The sequence below is a fragment of the Astyanax mexicanus genome, chromosome 24, assembly GCF_023375975.1.
Source record: "Astyanax mexicanus isolate ESR-SI-001 chromosome 24, AstMex3_surface, whole genome shotgun sequence".
NCBI classification, from domain to species: domain Eukaryota; kingdom Metazoa; phylum Chordata; class Actinopteri; order Characiformes; family Acestrorhamphidae; genus Astyanax; species Astyanax mexicanus.
In genome coordinates, this window is record NC_064431.1 from 33,252,984 (window position 1) to 33,277,158 (window position 24,175).

Sequence of the window (24,175 nt, forward strand, 5' to 3'; positions counted from 1 at the left end):
GGCGACATCTGCTGGACTAAGAAAGTCATTGCAAGCAACTGCGAGAGGAAATGCATCGGTCACATGGTTTTCCTTAAAATGATACGCGGTCTGACACAGGGGATCGCCTTGTTTGCTCGGTGCATGCGCTGAAGTTTCAATGTCGTCAGACCCATCGCTACCAAACGACATAGGAAGTGTATCGGTCACGTGGTTTTCCTTAACTTGATACGCGCACCGACACGGGGTTTCGCCTTGACAGCTCGGCGCATGTGTCGAGGTTTCAGGGTCGTCAGACCCATCACTAATGAATGCTAGGCAAATGTGCTATGCTAGTGATCTATGTTAGTGACTTAAGCTAATGTGCTAAGCTAATGTGCTATGCTAACATGCTATGCTAATGTGACCTATGCGATGTTGGTGTCTTTTGCTAATGTGTTATGCTAACGTGCTAAGCTAAGATGCTAAGCTAATGTGCTATGCACACAACCTATTGTCATAACCTATACCAATGTTTTATGTTAATATGCTATGCTAATATGCTATGCTAATATGCTAGGCTAAGATACGCTAGCATGCTTGTATTATGCTGGGCCAATGTGTTAAAGAATGGCTTAAATGTTTTATTTAGGAGGAGTTTTTGAACCAGGTTCCAAACTGGGGATCTATTTGAATCATGGGAAAATGGGTCTACCCAGGAATTACTGCAACAGAATCATAAACACAAGGATTCTAAGGAACAGCTTGCTTGGACTTGGAATCGTTTGGATTATTTTCTCCTTTTTTTTCAGGTTTACCGGTAAGACTGATCAAATTTTTCAGGATTTTTTCTCAACACTTGTTTTTTCATATTTTTTCTTCGTTTTTCTTTTTGGGTACTGTTGGCCTGAAACTGGACTATATTTTTTTCTAAGGACTATGTAATTATGTGGAATTTGGTCTACTGTTTTATAATCTATGTCGGTGCGATCTCTGTGGCAATTCACTATAAAAGTGGTATGTGGGGTTCATGGCATATCCGTGGTAACGTGTAAGTGATTTGACGTGTTAGCTGTCAGTGTTAGGAAGCAGGAAACCTTTCTTTATTCTATTTTCTATGGTGCTCCCCTTATGGGGAGGTCACATATATATATATATATATATATGTATATGTGTGTGTGTGTGTATATATGGGTGTGTATGTATTTGGACACTGATAACCCATGCTGCACTCAGTAACCATCCGTCCATTACAGAAAGACATAATCAATCCTGTCATGCATCTATTGATCAGATTCATCTCCATGTTAGGAAACACTAAATCATTTCATTAATCGATACGTAACAAACCGCCGCCTCTATTCCTATTTCCTCAATTACTGTTCAAACATGTTATAGACTGTTGTCTTGGGAACAAATCAGCAGGATGCTTTGTGTTTCAAGCCAATTAATCCTGTAATATTTCACTGATATTGATATTGATCGATGCTCAGTCTCAGTCTCGGGCTCTCAGTACGCTACTTTCTTTATAAAATCTGTGATTTGTGACTTTTCTGTTTGTTTTTTAGTAACTATGGGCAAAAAATATTATTTATTATTATTTATCACCTGTGTTTCATCTGTAGCTCCGCCCCCTCGTTACCTATTCCCAGGTGTTCTTTGTTTAATTTCCCTGCCTCTTGTGTGTGTATTTATAGCCCTGTGTTCCCTGTTTCTTTTGTCGGTTCTTGCGCATCTTTACGTCTGTAATCGTTGCTAGTTTGTCATCTGTTTGTTAGTTTTTCTATTTTTGCGTTAATTTTGGTTTTTCTTTGGTATTTTTGATAAAAACTAATATATATAATATATATATATATATATATATATATATATATATATATATATATATATATATATATATATATATATATATATATATATATACACACTAGTGCATCTGAAAAAAATAGAATATTAATGAAAAGATAATTTATTTCACTAATTTAGTTGAAAATGTGAAACTCTTGATACATTATATAGTTCTATAAAACGTAGATGTATTAAATAGACGTAATAAACAGTAAATGTTTATTTATTTTATTGTTGATTATTGATTATGGCTTACAGCCAATGAAAACCCAAAAATCAGTGTCTCAGAAAATTAGAATATCATATAATATAAGACCAATTGGTACTTTTGGCAGTGTGGGCACTGTGCCAAGTCCTGCTGGAAAATGAAATCTGCATCTCCATAAAAGTTGTTATCAGTAAAGGGAAGCATAAGGTTCTGTAAAACACAATTTTACAGGAAACCACGTGTAAACTATGTACCTTCACAGGTGTGTCCGTCCTCTTTCAGGTAGTAACCCAGGCGACAGTAGCACTGATAGGATCCGTAAACATTGGCACATTCTTGACTGCAGGGGTTATTGTCACATTCATTAAGATCTATTGGAGGTAAAACAGAGAAAATACATTTTACTTAGTTGTTGATATAAAGAAAGGATGAATAATGAAAGGATAATGGAGGATAGCATTTCAAAGTAAGGTAATGGAAGTTATTAGTTTAATGAGGGGTAATGGAAGCTAGCATTTTAAAAAAGGTAATGTAAGTTACCAATTTCATGAAGGGTAATGGAAGATAGCATTTTAAAGAGAGGTAATGGAAGTTATCAGTGTCATGAAGGGTAATAGAAGCTAGCAGTTTACGGTAATGAAGGCTAGCAGTGTAAAGCGAGCTAATGGACATTACCCTTTCATTAAGAGGAAATAGAAGCAAGTAATTTAAAGAAAGGTAATTGAAGTTTCCCATTTAATGAGGGGTAATGAAATCTACTATTTTAAAGAAAGGTAATGTTAGTTACCAATTTCATGAGGGGTAATGGAAGATAGCATTTTAAAGAAAGGTAATGGAAGTTATCCTTTCAATATGGGGTAATGAAAGCTAGCATTTTGAAGTGAGGTAATGAACGTTACCACTTTGAGAAGTAATAGAAGTTACCCTTTCAATATGTGGTAATGAAAGAGATATAATGGATTACCATCTTAATGAAAGATACAACGGTAAAGGTAATGGAAGTACCATCATATAAGGTACCTGCTAATCTGTACGGACTGAACAGTAGAGGTTTAAAGGGATGCACTGGTTTAATCACAGCCTGTGGAAGGTAGCACTTTATTGAGAGGTAATGGAAGGTAATGGAATGTAATGGAAGGTAATAGAAGGTAATGGAAGGTGCCAGTCTTATGGAAGGTAATGAAAGGTAATGGAAGGTAATGGAAGGTAATGGAAGGTAATAGAAGGTAAAGGAAGGTAATGGAAGGTAATGGAACGTGCAACTCTAATAGAAGGTAATGGAAGGTAATGGAAGGTAATGGAACATGCCAGTCTAATAGAAGGTAATGGAAGGTAATGGAAGGTGCCAGTCTCATGAAAGGTAAAGGAAGGTAAAGGAAGGTAATGGAAGGTAATGGAAGGTAATGGAAGGTAATGGAAGGTAATGGAAGGGAATGGAACGTTCCAGTCTAATAGAAGGTAATGGAAGGTAAAAGAAGGTAAAGGAAGGTAATGGAAGGTAATGGAACGTGCCAGTCTAATAGAAGGTAATGGAAGGTAATGGAAGGTAATGGAACGTGCCAGTCTAATAGAAGGTAATAGAAGGTAAAGGAAAGTAATGAAAGGTAATGGAACGTGCCAGTCTAATAGAAGGTAATGAAAGGTAATGGAAAGTAACGGAAGGTAATGAAAGGTAATGGAAGGTAATAGAAGGTAATGGAAAGTAATAGAAGGAAATGGAATGTAATGGAACGTGCCAGTCTAATAGAAGGTAATGGAAGGTAATAGAAGGTAAAGGAAGGTAATGGAATGTAATGGAACGTGCCAGTCTAATAGAAGGTAATGAAAGGTAATGGAAAGTAACGGAAGGTAATGAAAGGTAATGGAAGGTAATGGAAGGTAATGGAAGTTACCTTCGCAGTTCTTTCCGTCGAATGCGAGGGAGAATCCGGAGGTGCAGGAGCACTGATAGGATCCTGGAGTGTTCTCACATGACTGAGCACATAACCGCCCCGGAAAACGCCAGCATTCATTTATATCTACAGAACCAGAGAAAAAACGAGAGAAAGAGGAGGAATAGAGTTTTACACAGAACAACTTCAATATCTGTGTTTCTCAAGGATTCAAGGAGATTTTATTGTCATTCGCATCACATGTGGTACATGAGGTGGAACGAAATTGTGATCTCACGATCCAGTTTTACACCCAAAGAGCTGTTATTAATAGATATATAGATAAAAAAAGAATACAATAAAAGAAATAGAATATACAAAATAGATAGATAAATATCCCAAAGAATAAAACAAATAAATAGAGAGTAGAAGGTTCAGCAACATGAAGTCCAGAGTGCAAGTGTGCTATAGCAGCATGATAATGTGAATTAGAGCAGTGGAGATAAAGTGTCTCAGTGCAAGTAAAGTGACCATGTTGGTAAACAGTAAACAGTAATTTGTCCTTGGTGTCAGTGCAGTGTGTTGTTAAGTGGAGTTTAAGAGTCTTACAGCTTCCGGAATGAAGCTGTTTCTGAGTCTTGTTGTTTTGCACTTAATGCTCCACAGCCTCCGGCCTGAGGGGAGTGGGACAAAAAGTGCGTGTGCTGGGTGGGTGGGATCCTTCCTGATGCAGGTGGCCCTTTTCCTGCACCTGGAGGTGTAAATGTCTGTGGTGCTGGGGAAGCTAACTCCAACAATCCTCTGTGCAGCCTTCACCACCCTCTGCAGTGCTTTCCTGTCTGCAGCAGAGCAGCTTCCATGCCACACATTGATGCTGGAGCACACGACGCTCTCCACCACACATCTGTAGAAGGAGGTGAGGACTACGCTCCCGAGTCCAGCTCGTCTCAGCCTCCTGAGGAAGTAGAGCCGCTGATGTGCCTTCCTGAAAAGAGTGGAAGTGTTGTTGCTCCAGGTGAGGTTGCTGGTCAGGTGCACACCCAAGTACCTGTAGCTGTCAACCACTTCCACCGCAGATCCTCCAATGTGCAGGGGGAGGTGGGCATGCTTGCCCCTTCTGAAGTCCACAATCATCTCCTTTGTCTTTTTTACATTGATGCAGAGGTTGTTTTCTCTGCACCAACCCTCCAGGTGTTCCACCTCCTGCCTGTAGCTGGACTCATCTCTGTTCGTGATGCATCCAACCACTGCCGTGTCGTCCGCAAACTTCACAATATGACAGCCTGGATGGAGAGGTGAGCAGTCATATGTGAGCAGTGTGAACAGGAGGGGGCTCAGCACACAGCCCTGAGGGGAGCCAGTGCTGAGGATTACGGTGGGGGAGGAGATGTTGTGAATCCTCACAGACTGCGGCCTGTTGGTCAGGAAGTCTAGGACCCAGTTGCACAGCGAAGAGCTCAGTCCTAGTGAGGAGAGTTTGGTTATCAGTGTCTGTGGAATCATGGTGTTGAAAGCGGATGTGAAGTCCACAAAGAGCATCCAAACGTAGGAATCCTTCTGCTCCAGGTGGGTGAGGGCAGTGTGGACCACGGAGGAGATGGCATCCTCTGTGGATCGGTTCTTCCTGTATGCATACTGGTGTGGATCCACAGTGATGTTGATGGTGGCTTTGATGTGGGTCTGAAGTCTTTCAAAGCACTTTGTGACTATCGGAGTGAGGGCCACTGGCCGGTAGTCATTCAGACCTGTCACTGCGGAGCTCTTGGGGACTGGGATGATGGTGGTGGTCTTCAGGCAAGTGGGGACAGCTGCCTGGATGAGGGACGCGTTGAAAATGTCGGCCAGGACGTCCGAGAGCTGGTCTGCGCAGTCTTTTAGCACCTGTCCGGGGATGTTGTCCGGGCCGGCAGCTTTCCGGGGGTTAATCCTCCTCAGCGTCCTCCTTACTTCTGCTGGTGTCACGCTGAGGGGCTCCTCTCCTGGTGAGTGTGGGAGTCTGGTGCTGGGGGGTGTTCTCAAAGCGGGCGTAGAACGTGTTGAGAGCCTCAGGCAGGGATGGGTCTTTGGAGCTTTGTGCAACGTTAGATTTGTAGTCCGTGATGCACTTGATGCCCCTCCACATGCTCTGTGGATCCTGGGAGGAAAAGTGTCCCTGGATTTTCTGAGCATTTGCAGCTTTTGCCCTCTTAACTCCAGCAGTCAGCTCTCTTCTAGCCCTCCTGAGTTCATCCGAGTCTCCAGATCTGAAGGCAGCATCCCTGGCTTTCAGCAGGGAATGCACCTCTGCGTTCAGCCAGGGCTTCTGGTTCGGGTAGCAAGTCACAGTTTGGTAGTAGTGACATCCTCCACACACTTGCTGATGTACCCGAGAACAGCAGATGTATATTCCTCCAGATCCAGCTCCCCCTCACACTCAGCAGCCTCCCTGAAGACCTGCCAGTCTGTGCAGCCGAAGCAGCCCTGCAGCACTGCGGCGGCGTCACTGGGCCACACCGTGATGGTTTTCTGTGTGAGTTTTGAGCGTCGCAGTGGGGGGTGGTATGCGGGGACCAGCATGATGGAGATGTGGTCCGATAGCCCGAGGTGGGGGCGGGTGAAGGCTTTGTAAGCGTCTTTCACAGAGGAGTAAACACGGTCCAGCGTGTTATTACCTCGCGTTGGAATGTTCACGTGTTGGTAAAACCTCGGCAGCGTGTTCTTCAGTTCTACGTGGTTAAAATCCCCCGCTACCACGTAGAACGCGTCCGGATGCTTGTTCTGAAGCGAGCTGATGTTGTCATAAAGCTTCTTCAGTGCGATGTTAGCATTAGCATCCGGTGCTATGTAAACAGCAATCACGAACACCGCCGAAAACTGACGAGACAGATAGTGGGGACGACACTTCACAGTCAGCTGTTCTGTCGCCTCGGAGCAGTGGCTGTTTACCAACACGCAGTTTGTGCACCAACCTTTGTTTATGTAGACGCACAAGCCGCCCCCCCCGGGCTTTCCCGGATAGCTGGCTGCGGTCCGCTCGGAAGAGCTGCCGGCCGGCGAGCTGGAAGGCTGAGTCCGGCATGGTCTGGTTCAGCCAGGTTTCCGTGAGACAAATCACAGCGCAGTTCCTCATCTCCTCAGAAACATTCATCCTCAGCCGCAGCAGGTCCAGCTTGTTATCCAAAGAGCGGACGTTAGAGAGGAAAAGCGACGGAATCGGGGGTCGGTTAGCATTAGCCTTTAGCCTGGCTAGCACCCCAGCGCGTTTTCCTCTCTTCTGACGCCGCTGGCACCGCCTCCTCCTCTTGCCCTTTGTCTGCAGCGATCTGCTCCCCCATGCCGGAGCGCGGAGGAGGTGCAGCTCGCCCAGCGTAGCTCGGATATTATTGTCCATAGTTGCTGTTTTACTGACCAAACTGTCCTTAATCCTCAGAAGTTCGGTTCTGCTGTAACTCACACGCGTGGGGCGCATAAAGTTGGGTTCAGAACCGACGTAAAAACAGCTCAAAATAGGGTGTTCACTAGGAGCGTGAAAAGCCGCTGCACTACTGCGCGCCGCCATCTTTCCTCTTGCGTTCTCCACATTTCTACATCCTTCACTGTGAGAAGATACGTGCACTAAAAGTACATTATCATGTTCAGTTGTATCCAGTTTTTCTCTTTCCTTTTTAAAGTAGGTTAGATGATAAAATTAGGCATTTCCTTTTACATTACACTTCTAAACCTCATTTAAAACCTCTGTTTCCTTTCTTTGCATTTTTCCTTGGTTAAAATGTAAGAATAGGACAATTATTGTCATACAGAAACACCATCTAGTGCATGCCTTGAGCACAACAACAACTAAAACAACTAAACTAAAACTTAAAATTAAGCAAAAATCAATTCTCTACTCTGATCCGAATATATATCTGGAATATAATCAAGAGGAAGATGGATGATCACAAACCATCAAACCACCAAACTGAACTGCTTGAATTTTTGCACCAGGAGTAAAGCAGCATAAAGTTATCCAAAAGCAGTGTGTAAGACTGGTGGAGGAGAACATGATGCCAAGATGCATGAAATTAAAACTGTGATTAAAAACCAACCAGGGTTATTCCACCAAATATTGATTATTTCTGAACTCTTAAAACTTTATGAATATGAACTTGTTTTCTTTGCATTATTTGAGGTCTGAAAGCTCTGCATCTTTTTTGTTATTTCAGTCATTTCTCATTTTCTGTAAATAAATGCTCTAAATGAGAATATTTTTATTTGGAATTTGGGAGAAATGTTGTCTGTAGTTTATAGAATAAAACAACAATGTTCATTTTACTCAAACATAAACCTATAAATAGCAAAATCAGAGAAACTGATCCAGAAACTAGTTTTTATGTATAGTATAAAGTCATACCCAGGCAGGTCCTCCGGGCCGAGTCGTACTGGTATCCGGTCTGGCAGTCGCAGCGGAAGCTGCCCGGCGTGTTGTGACACACCTGTCCTTCCCCACAGGTGTGTGTTCCCATCGCACACTCGTCTACGTCTACACACACACACACACACACAGCGGGACATACTCAAACACAGCCTTATTTCTGCTTTATTTAATGTATTTACTACATTGTAGATTAAAATAAAAGAGATGAAAATGCTTTATTAATCTGATAGATCACTTTACTATTAATAGTAATAGGAAGATAAATATATATATAAAGTGTGTATATTCTCACCCACACAGCGAGTTCCGTCGTTGCTGGAGTGAAATCCTCGGCTGCAGGTTATAACCTTGCGTTGGCAGGTATACGACCCCACTGTGTTTATACAGTTAAACCCTGCAGTACACGCATCCGACAACACACTGCACTCATCAATATCTGAGAGAGAGAGAGAGAGAGAGAGAGAGAGAGAGAGAAAGAGAGAGAAAGAGAGAGAAAGAGAGAGAAAGAGAGAAAGAGAGAAAGAGAGAAAGAGAGAGAGAGAGAGAGAGAAAGAGAGAGAAAGAGAGAGAAAGAGAGAGAAAGAGAGAGAAAGAGAGAAAGAGAGAAAGAGAGAGAGAGAGAGAGAGAGAGAGAGAGAGAGAGAGAGAGAGATCCCATTGGATCCCATTTATTTCCACATTTTAAAGTAAAAATTAGGGTTATTAGAGTTTTATTAGAGCTATTAGAGTTATTACAATTATTGGAGTTATAAGAGATTAAATATTTATCTAAATATACCCTAGTGAAAAGAGTACATTAACTAAGCATTATTAAGTTCTATAGTGCACTAAAGTTTTCTTGTAGCCACATTATGTACTTATTTTATTTTAATTGTATAAAAATAGTACAAAAGTCTTACTTAAATTGTACTAAATGTACTTAACTGTATTCAAATGGAACTACAGTATTTTTAAATATATTAATTAATGTTTAAACATTTAAACTACTTCATGTATGAAACCCTATATTTTAAATATGCTTACAGTAAAATTATAATACATTTAATAATGAGTTTTATAACATCTGTATAAACCAGGTATATTAGAAATGTACTAAGAATTGATGTTAAATATATGTGATCTATATTTACATTACAGCACAAATATACCAGCTTCTTGTTCCTGTTTTTTTTTTTTGTAGTAAATAGCACACTGCTAGTATGCTTCATCACTTTTTTTAAAAGTGATTTTAAGTATTACTCCAGCAAGAGGAACACAGACAGTTTTGAGAACCTGTGGTGTTTTATGGACATTTTGCACTGTAAGCCTGGATAAGTTGAATTTACTTTAAAAAAACTTGAGGAAACCGGTTGCCTTAAATAAGTTCAATAATGCATAATGAAAACTTAAGTTAGCATAACTTAAGACATCAAGTTATTACAACTAAAGGGGAAGTTGATTTATTTGTATGGTAGCCCCGGGGGGAATCACTACACACTGATGGTGAGTGTTAGTCTGTCAGAAACTGTTGGACACGCCCAGTATGCAAATAGATTGTGACAGAAGCCAATAGAAAAGAAGCTGTTAATGACAAAACAGACTAAACTCATAAACTCAGTTATTATATTAAGTTGGTTCAACTCAAAGATCTCAGTTTGAATAGTACAGTATATGTGCTCACAAATTCAGTTCAACTAACTCAAAATAGTTGAGTATTGTTTAGAAATAAAAATCAAATTTTATATAAAACAGACTTTTTGAGTTTTGGGTAGCACTTTAAAATAAGACTACCTTTATAAAGGGTTTATAAATGGTTTACAATTAGTTTATTAATAGTTACTAATTAGGTTGTAAATGCCTTAAAAATCATTAATAATCAGTTATAACACATACGTAGAAAGGGCAACAATGACCTGTTGTTGCCAAATAGTGAACTATATTACACAGCCATCTATACTGTTGCCCTTTCTAAGTATGTGTTATAACTGATTATTAATGATTTTTGATGCATTTACAAACTAATTAATAACCATTAATAAACTAATTGTAAACCATTTATAAACCCTTTATAAAGGTAGTCTTATTTTAAAGTGGTACCGAGTTTTTAACCTGAGCTGTGTCTGCTTTTGTTTTTTTAACATGTTTTAGCATCTATTATCTGTATTATCTATTTTAATAACAGCTCTTGGGTGTAAAATGGATCATGAGATCATAATTTCGTTCCACCTCACATGTGATGCGAATGACAATAAAATCTCCTTGAATCCTTAAATCCTTAAACACTGATGGGATTTAAGTGTGGGTGGGGTGGGGGTTCAGTTCTGTCTCTGTCTCTGTGCGTTGAGAAGTCTGACTGCCTGGTGGATGAAGCTGTTGCAGAGTCTAGCCTCCACTACTAGACTCTGCAACAGCTTCATCCACCAGGCAGTCAGACTTCTCAACGCACAGAGACAGAACTGAACCCCCACCCCACCCACCACTCACCCAACACACCCGCACAAAACTAAACTGTTTTAAACTAACCCCCCCCCCTTTACACTCACAAAGAACTGAACTTCACCCACACACACACCCAGTCAGCACACAGAGGCTGACATGACTTTATTTGCTGCACTCTTAAAAACTATAAACTCTACCTCAGTAACTGCTGTGATTATATATGTTCTATATGTTACAGTATGTCACACATCTCTGCACCTTATCCCCACTATACACTTTATTATACCGTATCGGTACTGCACTGTCCTGTCTTTAAATTGTCTCGTCCTTTGTATTTATTGTATTTATTGTTATTTAGTGTTATAATTTTATAATTTTATGTTGCACTGTCGTCACTCCTGCACTTTATGTTGTCTATTGCTTGTGGTTCTATGTTGCACCATGGTTCCGGAGGAACGTAATTTCATCACACTGTGTACCTGTACTCAGATGTAATGACAATAAAAGCCTCTTGACTTGACTCGTGACTTGATTGGCTGGTGTTTAACCCCTGAATAGTGGTTCAGTAAAGTTGATAATAAAGTTAAAATATTATCTCTCTCACCGATGCAGTTGGAGTGAGTATCCTGGGTGAATCCGGTGAGGCAGCGCTGTTGTTTGGAGCTGCAGTGGAAGGAGCCCAGCGTGTTCTGGCACTGCAGTCCTGAACCGCAGTTATGAGTCCTCAGCACACACTCGTCTATATCTGCAGGACGCAGCAGGACAGGTGTTACAGTGATCTCACAGACAGGTACGCCGACAGGTTACTGTTAACTGATCGGTCTGAAGAGTGAAGCTCTGAACTGTGTTGAGTTAAAATTTTTAAATTAAGTTTTATATTGGAGTTTAACTCAGATAGCCTGGGGGGAAATGACTACACATGATGGTTAAGTGTCAAAAACTGGTGTACAAACCCAGTATGCAAATAGATTGTGCCAAAAGCCAATAGAAAAGAACATAAATGTGTCCACAAAATGTCAATTTATCATAAAACAGGTTTCATTCATTTGAGTTTAAACTAACTATGGGTTTACAGTGTAGATTAATTTCCTTTAAATCAATAAAATCTCCAGATTGAATTGAAAGGTCAACAGACGTAACTCTTGCTCTTCCTTTTCCGGGGCGTTCCTGATGAGTGCCAGTTTCATCATCGTAACATTTTTTATGTTTCTTATTTTTTGCGACTGCACTTGAGGATCATTTATTCAAGTTATTCATTCTTTCCTAAAGTGATTTTTATTCATCTTTACTTAGTTGAGTAGTTGTTCTCATAATCTTCTCATAATCTGGATTCGAACATTACTAAAATATTCACTATTCACTGTATACCTGTAACTCTACCTCTTCACTACTTTACTTTAACTGATGCTCTCAAACTTTACATTAAGAGACAAGAAATTCAAGTAATTAACTCTTGATGAGTTCAGCACAGCTGTTAACTGAAAGCCTGAATTCCAGGAGACTCTACCTCATAAAACTGACTGAGAAAATCCAGCAGAGATGTTCAAAACTGATCATCTAAACAAGAGGAGATACTTTTTGAAGAATGTTTTTTCTTCATAGTTTAGATGAGTTTAGTTTAGTATTAATCTACAATGCAGAACATTTTAAAAATGAATGAAAAAAATCAGAATTTAAGATATGTCCCAACTTTTGACTGGTAAAATGAAGAGAGCACTTCAGTTTCTAAATCAGTTTCTCTGATTTTGCTATTTATAGGTTTATGTTTGAGTAAAATGAACATTGTTGTTTTATTCTATAAACTACAGACAACATTTCTCCCAAATTACAAATAAAAATATTCTCATTTAGAGCATTTATTTACAGAAAATGGCTAAAATTTGGATAATTTTTTTCTAAATAACAAAAAAAGATGCAGAGCTTTCAGACCCTCAAATAATGCAAAGAAAAGAACAAGTTCATATTCATAAAGTTTTAAGAGTTCAGAAATCAATATTAATAGTATTTGATGGAATAACCCTGTTTTCAGTTTGGTGGTTTGATGGTTTGTGATCATCCATCTTCCTCTTGATTATATTCCAGAGGTTTTTAATTTGGTAAAATCAAAGAAACTCATCATTTTTAAGCGCTCTCTTATTTTATTTTTCAGTTGCAGAAGACAGAACACCATCAGCGTACAGACTCAGCTCAGGCCAGTAGGTGGTACTGTGGATTAACAGCAGAGCCCGGTTATTCTGAGAGAGAGAATTTATGTCGGGATCACTGAACCCATCACCAAAATCACGCCCTTCCTTTACAACCAATCAGACTCCACGCTTCCCACCCTGCTCCTGAGCTTCTGCAGGGCTGAGTAACATCATTACTCCAGCAGATTAGCATTAGCTCTGCTAACAGTCTGAGAGACATTAATTGGGGTCTTTTTTTATGGTCCGGTCTGAAACCCCTGTACAGCTTCATCACAGTAAACTCTCTCTCTCTCTCTTTCTCTCTCTTTTTCTCTCTTTCAGGATCATAATTACTGCACTCCCCTGTTCTCTGTTCTCTCACTGGACTCTAAACGTCTTTAATTCTCTGCCTACATTTATTTCAGTGTCCCAGATCAGGAAAAGACATAAAACAAGACTTAAAAGCTTTAACTTTTACAGAGAGAACAGCTCCTTATTAATGCCGATTGGCTGATGGGTTTAGAATTTAATGTGAATGTCATAAAACTTCTATATATATATATATATATATATATATATATATATATATATATATATATATATATATATATATATATACATACAGCAGGGGTGTATAAACATTTTTGCTGGGGACAAAAGGAGACCACAGACTCTGTAATAAAACAAATAATGAAATATAATACTTATAATAATTAATTTTTCTCGATTACTATAATTTACACACCATTTTACTTGAGTTACTATCTTAATCCATCTTTGACGGCGTTGTGTAAACTAAGACATTTCAAATGTATGTTTCGTTTCATAATGTCTCTTAATATTATTATACTCCTTCATTACGGCAAACTGATTCCTGACATTAAACATTCCTGATTAAACATTAAACAGATTTCACTCTGAACTCAGTTAAAAATAATAATTTTCCCAACGTGCCTGAAATTTTCATTTTTCCTTTCTTTGGAGTTGCCATGTTCCGCAAAAGCTAAGGAACATTAAAGTGGCAGTCTGTATTATTTAGTCTCTTGCCGCTTTTAGACTCTTTGGCTTGTTTTCCGCACTACAACTGCACACACTCTCTCTGCTTTTAGACTCTTTGGTTGGTTTTCTGTGCTACAACTGCGCACTCTCACCACTTTTAGACTCTTTGGCTCGTTTTCTGAGTTTTGGCCCGACACCTATCGTTAAAACTTTGAATCTCACATTGTAAAAACCTGATTAATAGTGGGCCTTTATTTTATTTCTAAAATACCTCTAAGGCCAGTTCAAAAAAATAAATTGTCTGCAAATGGCCCGCGGGCCATAAATGTAAGCAGCAGTTTTCATGCATCTTGGCATCATGTTCTCCTCCTCCACCAGTCTTACACACTGCTTTTGGATAACTTTATGCTGCTTTACTCCTGGTGTAAAAATTCAAGCAGTTCAGTTTGGTGGTTTGATGGTTTGTGATCATCCATCTTCCTCTTGATTATATTCCAGAGGTTTTCAATTTGGTAAAATCAAAGAAACTCATCATTTTTAAAGTGCTCTCTGATAAGAGTAGAGAATTGCTTTTTGCGTAATTTTAAGTTTAGTTGTTTTAGTTGTTGTTTTCCAATAGTGATAATCCTTCATACACAAACAAGTTTGAGGAAGTTAGTTGATTAATTATGAAGACTCAATAGCCCCTTATTAATTGATGTATAAGTGAGCTTAATTTAAGGCGTGTCAGTGCGTCTTTGCTATCGTAAAGACAGGAAAAGTACACCTTGCACAGCTTGAAACAGGCAAAAGGCATGCACTAGATGGTGTTTCTGTATGACATTAATTTCCCTATTTTTACATTTTAACCAAGGAAAAATGCAAAGAAAAGAAACAGAGTTTTAAAATGAGGTTTAGAAGTGTGATGTAAAAGGAAATGCCTAATTTTATCATCTAACCTACTTTAAAAAGGAAAGGGAAAAACTGGATACAATTGAACATGATAATGTACTTTTAGTGCACGTATCTTCTCACAGTGAAGGATGTAGAAATGTAGGTAATGCAGGAGAAACACAGATGATAAAGTTGTTTTGTTGAGGTTTTTAATTAGGTAAAATCATAATTATTGTTTTTCCAGAGCTGTATAGTACATTTATTCAATAGTTAAGAATAGTTAAATAGTCACAGCTAGAACAACAACAATAAATCTCACTACACCGTACTAAACTGGAAAGAGAAAATTCGAGAGACCCACCTTCACACACTCCGTTCCTCAGCTGGTATCCACTCGGACAAGAAATCAGCCTCTCACACACATACGCCCCCACCGTGTTCACACAGCGCTCGCCCGCCAGACAGGTGTGTGTGTTGGTCACACACTCGTTCAGATCTGTAGAGGGAGAGAGGAAGCATGACGGAAACGACTGAGTGTTACAGAATCTCAGAACATCCCTCTTCAGAAACTCGCCGAGCCGGAGCCGGACACAGCACAGCAAAGCCCAGGCCTGAGGAACAACATCCCATAATGACCAAGCACACTGAGCCCAAGCAGACATAACACACACACACACCTAACACAGCATGGAAAGTGTATGAACAAAAGAACATGCCTGATTACAATTAACACTTCAGAGACCAAACCCAAACTTGTGGAAAAGTAACTATCAATTAGCTAGCTAGATCTTTATGAACCTTTTTTTCAATCCAAACATCTTTCTTTTGATACATTAGAGGTCTTGGGTTCAAATCCCTATCTGGGTTTCCTCCCACACTCCAAAAACTCTGGATACTGTAAATGTGTGTCAGTGTATGCTCAGATATAGATTATCACTCAGTGCTGGATACAGTCCTCCAGGTAGATGGTAGGTGGTTTCCGGTTGAGAGTATGCTGTGTGTGATTGGCTGCTGCTGTTTGAGTGCTGGGTGTATATGGTTGTGTGTAAATCGTGATTGTAAAAAGTGTTGCTTCACTTTATGTTGTTTTGTCGCAAACATCTATATCTTGCTTTTATTCTGCTTTTCCTTGTTAATACTTTATCAAGGCTTAATTCTACATTCAGGCTCCAGTCTTTGTTTAACTGTTTTAACTGCACAAAGGCTTAGGAGCGGGTTTGAAATGTTTGAACAAAGGTTACTCCACATTACATTTACTTTTATTAGAAAAATATATGCGTGCCATGTCTGAATTGTGTGTGTATATATATATATATATGACTGTCATGCCACAGTGTTCTCCTTCCACACTACCGGACTCCATTTCCCAAAATCCCATGGATAATGACGTCAACAACTTTACTTTTAACTCGGCTAGCGTTACTTCTTACTATTTGGCGTTACAATGACAAAAACTGATCAGTTATCACCTAATATTTAAAATAATATAACAACAGATTTGGTTATTATTATTATTATTATTATTATTATTATTATTATTATTATTATTATTATTATTATTATTATTATTATTATCATTATCATTATTATTATTAGTAGTAGCGTCATGTTCTGTATTTTTAATTTTCAGTACTTAGAGCACTTTTTACCACTGTGTCCTTTTATCACAAGAATATAACTTTATGTTTTTGATATAAACATCTTGTAACGCCACAGACGGAAGTCAGACGCTCACGGTTAAAATCAAAACGAGGCTTTATTACAAGCCTTGTAAACAGAGAGCGTAGTCAAATTACAGGCGTGGGTCTAAACCAGAGAAACAACAAACTAATTCATCAGAGCCGAATCACAAACCCAAAACGAAACCAGTTCAATAAACCAGGAAATCACAAACATAAACAGAGCAAAAGTATCAGTATCTTAACTTAATTACTAACACCTGAACACAATCTAGAATTCCGGTGACGTAGACAGAGTCCGAACATGTGGTGTTGTCAGGTGCATGCTGGGAGGTGTAGTTCCGGACCGGGGATTGTCCATAGACAGGAACAGCAGAGTTATAGATGGGAACTACAGAGTCTGTGGTAGGCGAGACACATCTTGATTAAAAATAACCCGAGAGGTGGTGCTTTGCATGGCGGGGGTGCAGATTTTAGTGCGCTTTCAAATTCACATTCACTTTTTTTTCACTTTTTCTGCAGTATAATTTTGGGGGGTAACAAATCCACCTATTTCTAGGTTTTTACGCCAATGGTCCTACACGCAACTTCAACGTACGACAATTGTAACACACAACGTTCTGGGTGGTTTTGGGTGGTTCTGGGTGATGAGTCTCTTTTAGCATAGCATAGATACATGTTTCCGTTTCTCTTTTAATGCACGAGTTTAGTTTAGTTTATGTTTTTGGGCCAAGACCATCAGCTGTGTGGGGGGATTTATTAAGGACGATAACTCCAGACAAGCCTGCAGAATAAATGAAGGCTGAGAAAAAGAACATCGAGCAGAAAGAGCGGAGGGAGGGAAGATAATTACTCCAGGTTTGGACAATGAGTAGCTGGCGAGCCAAGAGGAGAAGATTCACACTGTCAAAATATTGCCAAGGAAAATAATATGTGTGTGTGTATTTTCTGTGTATGTGTTTGTGGCGTCTCTTCGCTTTTGAGAGCTAGAGGGAGGGAAAGAGCAGGAGGTGGCTTATCAGCGTGGCACAACAACCAGTAAACAGCAGGACGAGAAAAACATCGATTTACAACATCAGGATTTATCTGGCAGTGTTGAGTCACAGTGGAAAGTGACGGCATTGTGGTTGAGCTTAAATCTTGAGCTGCTGTGGGGTCAGGGTCGCTGCAGGGATGTGTTTGTGTGTAAAAACATGTGTGTGTCTGAGTTTTGAGGGGTTTTGAGGGGGTTTGAGGATCCGTGGCTCTGGTCCAAAGCTTAAAGTTCATCCAGAAGGTGGAACTGTCCTGAGAGACGTGGCTAAAATCAAGCGCCGTCCTTCAGCAAAGCAGAACTGCTCATTAGAGAGCGAGTCTGGGGTGAAAACGGTCAGAACTGCAGCGGCTGTCCTTGGATTTCGCTCAGGACTTCATAATTGCTGCAGTTTTGGCCGCAGTCTGGTGAAAAAAGCTAACAATACCGGCGAGAAACGAGCGTTTTTCACATTTTCGTTCAGCTAATGTTAGAGAACACAATTGCTTACTAAAGCACCATAAATAATAAACAGCTCTGGACAAAGTATGTTTCATTTTATTCTATAAACTACGAACATCATTTCTTCCAAATTCCAAAAAAAATAAAAATTATTTAGAGTATTTATTTGCAGAAAATGAGACGCAGAGCTGTTTAAGAGTTTAAGTTTTAAGTTTTAAGAGTTCAGAAATCAGTATTTGGTGGAATAACCCAGGTTGTTTTGTTCTCCTCCACCAGTCTTACACACTGCTTTTGGATAACTTTATGCTGCTTTACTCCTGGTGTTTTGATGGCTTGTGATCATCCATCTTCATCTTGATTATATATAGTTATGGTGCCAGAAGGTGGGTTTAACAATTTAACATTCCTCTAAACATAATGGAATCTACTTTACACCCTACGTAAGTGACGTTTCAATGCTCATTGCTATCTTACACCTTGCCAACAGTCTATTTTCACTCCTATTTTCCTCCTGCCTGGTTTAAACAGCAGCAGATCTTCTGAATATATCTACACTGATGGGCGTGGTGTTCTGGAAATTAGGTGTGTTCAGATGCTTGACTGACTGAATACATCGTAGACAGACGTCAGCAGTCAGACGTTCATCACTATCTCGGCAGCAGCACAAACCCAACTTTTACATCAACAATAAACAGAATAGTAAATAAAATAACATTGCTGTTCCCGTAAATGAGCTGCTGGAGCTCCTTCACAGCGTCAACCAGCAGCTCAGTTTCCTCTGCTGAGAAGCGTTTGTTGGACACGTCCAGGTAGCTGCACCGTTACAATAGCAATCCTCCAAAGACAGAGCTCACCTGATCTACTCTTAAAGGGAATGATGAGCAAGAGACACTCTGATTGGTTTAAATTTTAAGTTACGCACAAAATTAACCACACCCATGATTAATTAAGAGAATACAATTAAGAGTACATGCGTTGTGTGCATTTCTAGCCGAGCAAGGTGTACTTTTCCCATCATTACGATAGCAAATACACACGGACACTGACACGCCCTAAATCAAGCTATATTAAAGCAATAAGGGGATGAAATGAAGTGAAGTTTAGCTTCTTGCATGACTCTTATCCATGGATCGATCCCAGAAAGTGTCTGAAATATCTGAGTGCTTACGTAACGATGAACACATGAACATATGGTGAAGGTCTGTCCCGACCACATGTTTACAAGTGTTGGAGGAGGGGGATCACGGAGAAAAGAGAGGAGAAAGATGAGGTTTAGAGACGATACTGCTGGAATTCAGTAAACACAACCCCCCCAAGACTTGCTTTGGGACTCGGGGCGACAGAAGGACAGTGAAGTATGACGTGTTCGGCTGAGAGCATCTTCTCTGAGTGATTTGAGGTCTGAACGATAGAGGAATCTGCTGAGAGATAGAAAACGAGTGTGAAAGAAACTGAACTGCGAGCATTCGCCTCTTTTTCCTCTTCAATATAGAGAGTTTTTGCTCCTCTGTGGATCTTATGAATGTTCTTTCCTTGAGTTTAACCCTTAAACTTCTGAGCTCGTGATGAAGGACCTGCTTGTTTTCCTGTTTTTGGTGATTCTCTGGGATTTGGGGAAATATGACTTTTTAGTCTTTATGCCTATAGCTCTGGAAAAAATGAAGAGATCACTTCAGTTTCTGAATCAGTTTCTCTGATTTTGCTATTTATAGGTTTATGTTTGAGTAAAATAAACATTGTTGTTTTATTCTATAAACTACAGACAACATTTCTCCCAAATTACAAATAAAAATATTCTCATTTAGAGCATTTATTTACAGAAAATGAGAAATGACTGAAATAACAAAAAAAAATATGCAGAGCTTTCAGACCACAAATCAAGTTCTTATTTATAAAGAATACATTTTAGCAGTTCAGAAATCAATATTTGGTGGAATAACCCTGGTTGGTTTTTAATCACAGTTTTAATTTCATGCATCTTGGCATCATGTTCTCCTCCACCAGTCTTACACACTGCTTTTGGATAACTTTATGCTGCTTTACTCCTGGTGTAAAAATTCAAGCAGTTCAGTTTGGTGGTTTGATGGTTTGTGATCATCCATCTTCCTCTTGATTATATTCCAGAGGATTTTAATTTGGTAAAATCAAAGAAACTCATATTTTTTAATGCGCTCTTATTTTTTTAGTTCAGTTTTTTCAGTTTTCTCTTCATTCAGTCCAAGGATGCGCCATTTTTAAAGACTATCAACTGAGCTAAATGTCTTCAAGTGCTTCATAAAGGCCTTTCTAGCCACCGACAGTCTCTCACCAAGAGGAACGGTACCCAAAACTTGCCTTTTTAATGGTACTGCTGGGAAAGTGTCTAAATGGACCACACTGCATATCCGAGACAGAACTGCATGAGTTTTAATCCAGTGGAGAAGTTTGATGTCTTGCTTATTTTCCTTGGTTTGCTTGGATTTGGAGACACACGTTATTTCCAGTGAGTCACAAAACGTGTTTATGTCTAGATTTATCTTTAATTCATCAAAACAACCATCCTACCTCTCTCAGTCAGTTAATTTTACCAAATTAAAAACCTCTGGAATATAATCAAGAGGAAGATGGATGATCACAAACCATCAAACCACCAAACTGAACTGCTTGAATTTTTACACCAGGAGTAAAGCAGCATAAAGTTATCCAAAAGCAGTGTGTAAGACTGGTGGAGGAGATGCATGAAATTAAAAATGTGATTAAAAACCAGGGTTATTCCACCAAATATTGATTTTTGAACTCTTAAAACTTTATGAATATGAACTTGTTTTCTTTGCATTATTTCAGGTCTGAAAGTTCTGCATCTTTTTTGTTATTTCAGTCATTTCTCATTTTCTGTAAATAAATGCTCTAAATGAGAATATATTTACTTGGAATTTGGGAGAAATGTTGTCTGTAGTTTATAGAATAAAACAACAATGTTCATTTTACTCAAATATAAACCTATAAATAGCAAAATCAGAGAAACTGATTCAGAAACTGAAGTGCTCTCTTCATTTTTTCCCCACTCTTTTGTTTGTGTAATAGTTTATACTAATATTTACTGATTACTGTGTCACTGCTTTACATAACTTTTTTTATATGCAAAAAAAAATCTTGCTTCTGTAACAAGTGAATTTCCTCACTGTGGGATCAATAAAGTTAAATCAATCGATCAATAAGCGTAGCACAAAACGTAGGACAGGTTAAAAATGGCTATACTGCATTATAAAGGCATAATAAATGCATGTTTATTATGTTTTCCCACTCAAACAGCACAAAGCAGCATGTTTTTGAATATAGCTTTAGTATCCTCAACCTGGCAACCCATGTGAGCACATATTTTTTCTTTAAATAAAAAACTCAAATGACTTACAAGCTTAGAATCTGAATAAAAAATAAATATTTTTTTTTTTTAAATGTTGAAAGTGTCACTCCTAAAACAAAAAATTAAAACTTACTTCTTAGCATTGTTGTCAAAATGTTTGAGAAATGTTAAATAATAATTGCTATAATGCATTATTAAGGCATTATAAACGCATGTTTACTATGTTTCCACACTCAAACAGCACAAAGCAGCACCTTTTTGAATACCAGGTTAACCCCCTCATACATAATACATCACATCCCTCGCTCGCTCAGCTTTAGCAGGATTCTGTTAGCGTCCTCTCGAACTGCGCCGCTCTGAAATGCATTGGAGGCCATGCGTGTTATGAATAATGCGCTGGATCCAGAGAGTGTGTGACTGAAGAGCAAGTGGTGAGGATTACAGACCGTGAGCACTATTTTCACCATCAAACACCAAAACACAACACAGCCTGCGATGAAAACAGTGCTAGCAGTGCGCGGGATTAGCGGCGAGTTTCACCCATTCATTAGAAAGATACCTCTGATTTGCCAGTCAGTTTACTTGCCTGTAAAATGTATTTATTTTATATAAATTTCAGCTTTTTAGACCCAAAATCTGCTGGTGGATTCGCTTGTAAAAATCTGGAGTTACATGATACTGTTGTTTAGCTTTTAAATTTAACTACAAATGTAGAAAACTGAGGTTCTTTGTTGAGCGCTATTGTTTTTTTATGTTTTAATCTATAGATTTTGCCCACTGCCCTTACCCCAGTTCCATTTCCACTCCCCAGGTTGCCAGGTATAGAACAGCATGCTGCAGCCTTGGCATCCTTTTGGCTAAAGTTCTGTTAGGATTATTATTATTTTTAGAAGTAGTAGTTAAGTTTAGTTTACTACAGTTTCCATTTGACTAAAAATGATCTAAAAAGAAAAGAGACACGCTTTAGCATCCTTCTAGCTAAAACGTTTTTAGAACATTTCTCACACAACTAAAAAAAGTGAAAAGTGTCACTTCTAAAGCTAAAAAATAAAACACTGACTCTTTAAAAAAAGAGTTTGAGAGTTGCAGCAATGCTTTTAGGAAACATATATGATGTTGATATAATAATATAATATAATGTTAAAAAAACATTTTACTAACCAAAAATTGTTTGCTGGCAAAGTAATAGTTAACTATTAATAAGAAACAAGCAAACATTTTTGGTCAGTAAACAATTTTCTAAACTTTACAGTTAACATTCTTAGTTTTCTAAATGTTCTTAGAATGTTTTTTTGTTTTGTTTTTAGTTTTAAAATGTTCTGGTAACATCAGTGCAATGTCACTTGCAGTGTCGGTGTTTTTAATTTTTAGTTTTGGGAATGTTACTTTTAATGTTTAAACGATGTGTGACAAACGTTTTAATAATGTTGTGATGCAAACCAAAATTTACGTCAACAATTTTTGTTCAGTAGAACATTTTCTAAATGTTTTCTAGATGTTCTTAGAATGTTTTTTTGTTTTGTTTTAAAATGTCACATCAGTGCAACGTGCAGTGTCAGTGTTTTTAATTTAAAATTTTTAGTTTTGGGAATGTTACTTTTAATGTTTCCATGATGTTAGTACTAAAAACGTTCTAATAACGTTGTGATGCAAACAGTTATTATGTCACACATTTTTTTTTAACATTCCTGGAACATTATAATTTCCTGAAACCTTTTCTAAATGTTGCTAAACGTTTTTCTAACGTTCTCTGTTAGCCAGGTAATTGCTCTTGTCAAATCACATAAAATCACATAATCCTGTAGAGGAAAAATGTAAAATTAGCATTAGCACATGCTTCTCCTCTATCGAGGACGTTCACAGATGAGTCTGCTGTTTGGTTTAAGAGCGTTTTCTCCTCAGGCAGGGAATTTTTAACAGCGCGTGACATTAGTGTGCGCTAAACCCTGATGCCTGGTGTTTCAGTTATGATGCTGTAATGCTAAACAAATCCGCTCAGGCCTCGCTGAGCTTTTGATGAGAATTCTCTATGAATCTGATCCTCATAATGCGACCACATGCATGAGAGCTCGGGGAGAAAACAGCGTAAAAACAGCCTGGATTGGGTTTGGGTTTGTTTTTTTAACATTTGCAGAACAAAAACGTGCTTTATCGTCTTTGTAGAAAAGCGTACGATAAGCTTATAACACAATAAAGACAGTTTACTTTAATAATAATTCGATTTTTGATTTTAACCCACTCATTAGGACCCTTTCATCCTTCCACTAGTGATGACTCAACACCAGGAGATGACATGTAAAGTCAGACTCCGCCTCTTTTCAAAGCAAAGCGCAGCGACTCTGTGGTTCTGATACAACAGCTCACAGATGCAGCCTTGTGCTGATCCACATCACCCTAGGAGTGATGAGGGGAAAGAGAGAGCGCCATCTACTGTACTATACCCACCCAGAGAGAAACAGCAAGAACAACTGTGCTCTCTCGGGGCTCCGGCAGCTGATGGCAAGCTGCATGAACAGGATTCGAACAGGCAATCTCCTGATCATAGTGCCAGTTTGCTTTGATGATATTCTAACTGCATGTCTATTAAATGCAGCTTAAGTTTTAAGATAAAAGTAAACTATCCGCTATTGAATGTAACTCTACATTTTACAATAATCTTAACATTTTATTGTTTGGTTTAGGTTAAGATTTAAAGAGCCACTAAACCCCCAAACCATATATATATATATATATATATATATTTTTTTTTTATTATTAATAGCTGAAATGTGTTTCTTAGAAGTAATAAAACATACCAGTCTTTCTTAAACATTTCTGAAACATTTCCTAACCTTTAAAAAAAGACTTTTATTGTGGTAATTTCCGCCTCTGCAGCGCCCTCTCAGATTTAACTGTGCTATAGGCGAGGATGATGTTTCCGTGTATTTTACAATATGCAAATCAGTC

General features: G+C 38.6%; 1 protein-coding gene across 1 annotated transcript in view; it reads right to left on the reverse strand.

Annotated features, from left to right (window-relative positions):
- fbln2 (fibulin 2) overlaps positions 1 to 24,175 on the reverse strand; it is a 58,499-nt gene that overhangs the window by 9,286 nt on the left and 25,038 nt on the right. The window contains exons 7-12 of the mRNA XM_049472007.1: positions 15,095 to 15,229; positions 11,301 to 11,441; positions 8,571 to 8,714; positions 8,255 to 8,383; positions 3,907 to 4,032; positions 2,269 to 2,385 (exon numbers count right to left, since the gene is read on the reverse strand). Coding sequence (XP_049327964.1) covers positions 2,269 to 2,385; positions 3,907 to 4,032; positions 8,255 to 8,383; positions 8,571 to 8,714; positions 11,301 to 11,441; positions 15,095 to 15,229 — 792 coding nt within the window. The remainder of the gene's footprint in view (positions 1 to 2,268; positions 2,386 to 3,906; positions 4,033 to 8,254; positions 8,384 to 8,570; positions 8,715 to 11,300; positions 11,442 to 15,094; positions 15,230 to 24,175) is intronic.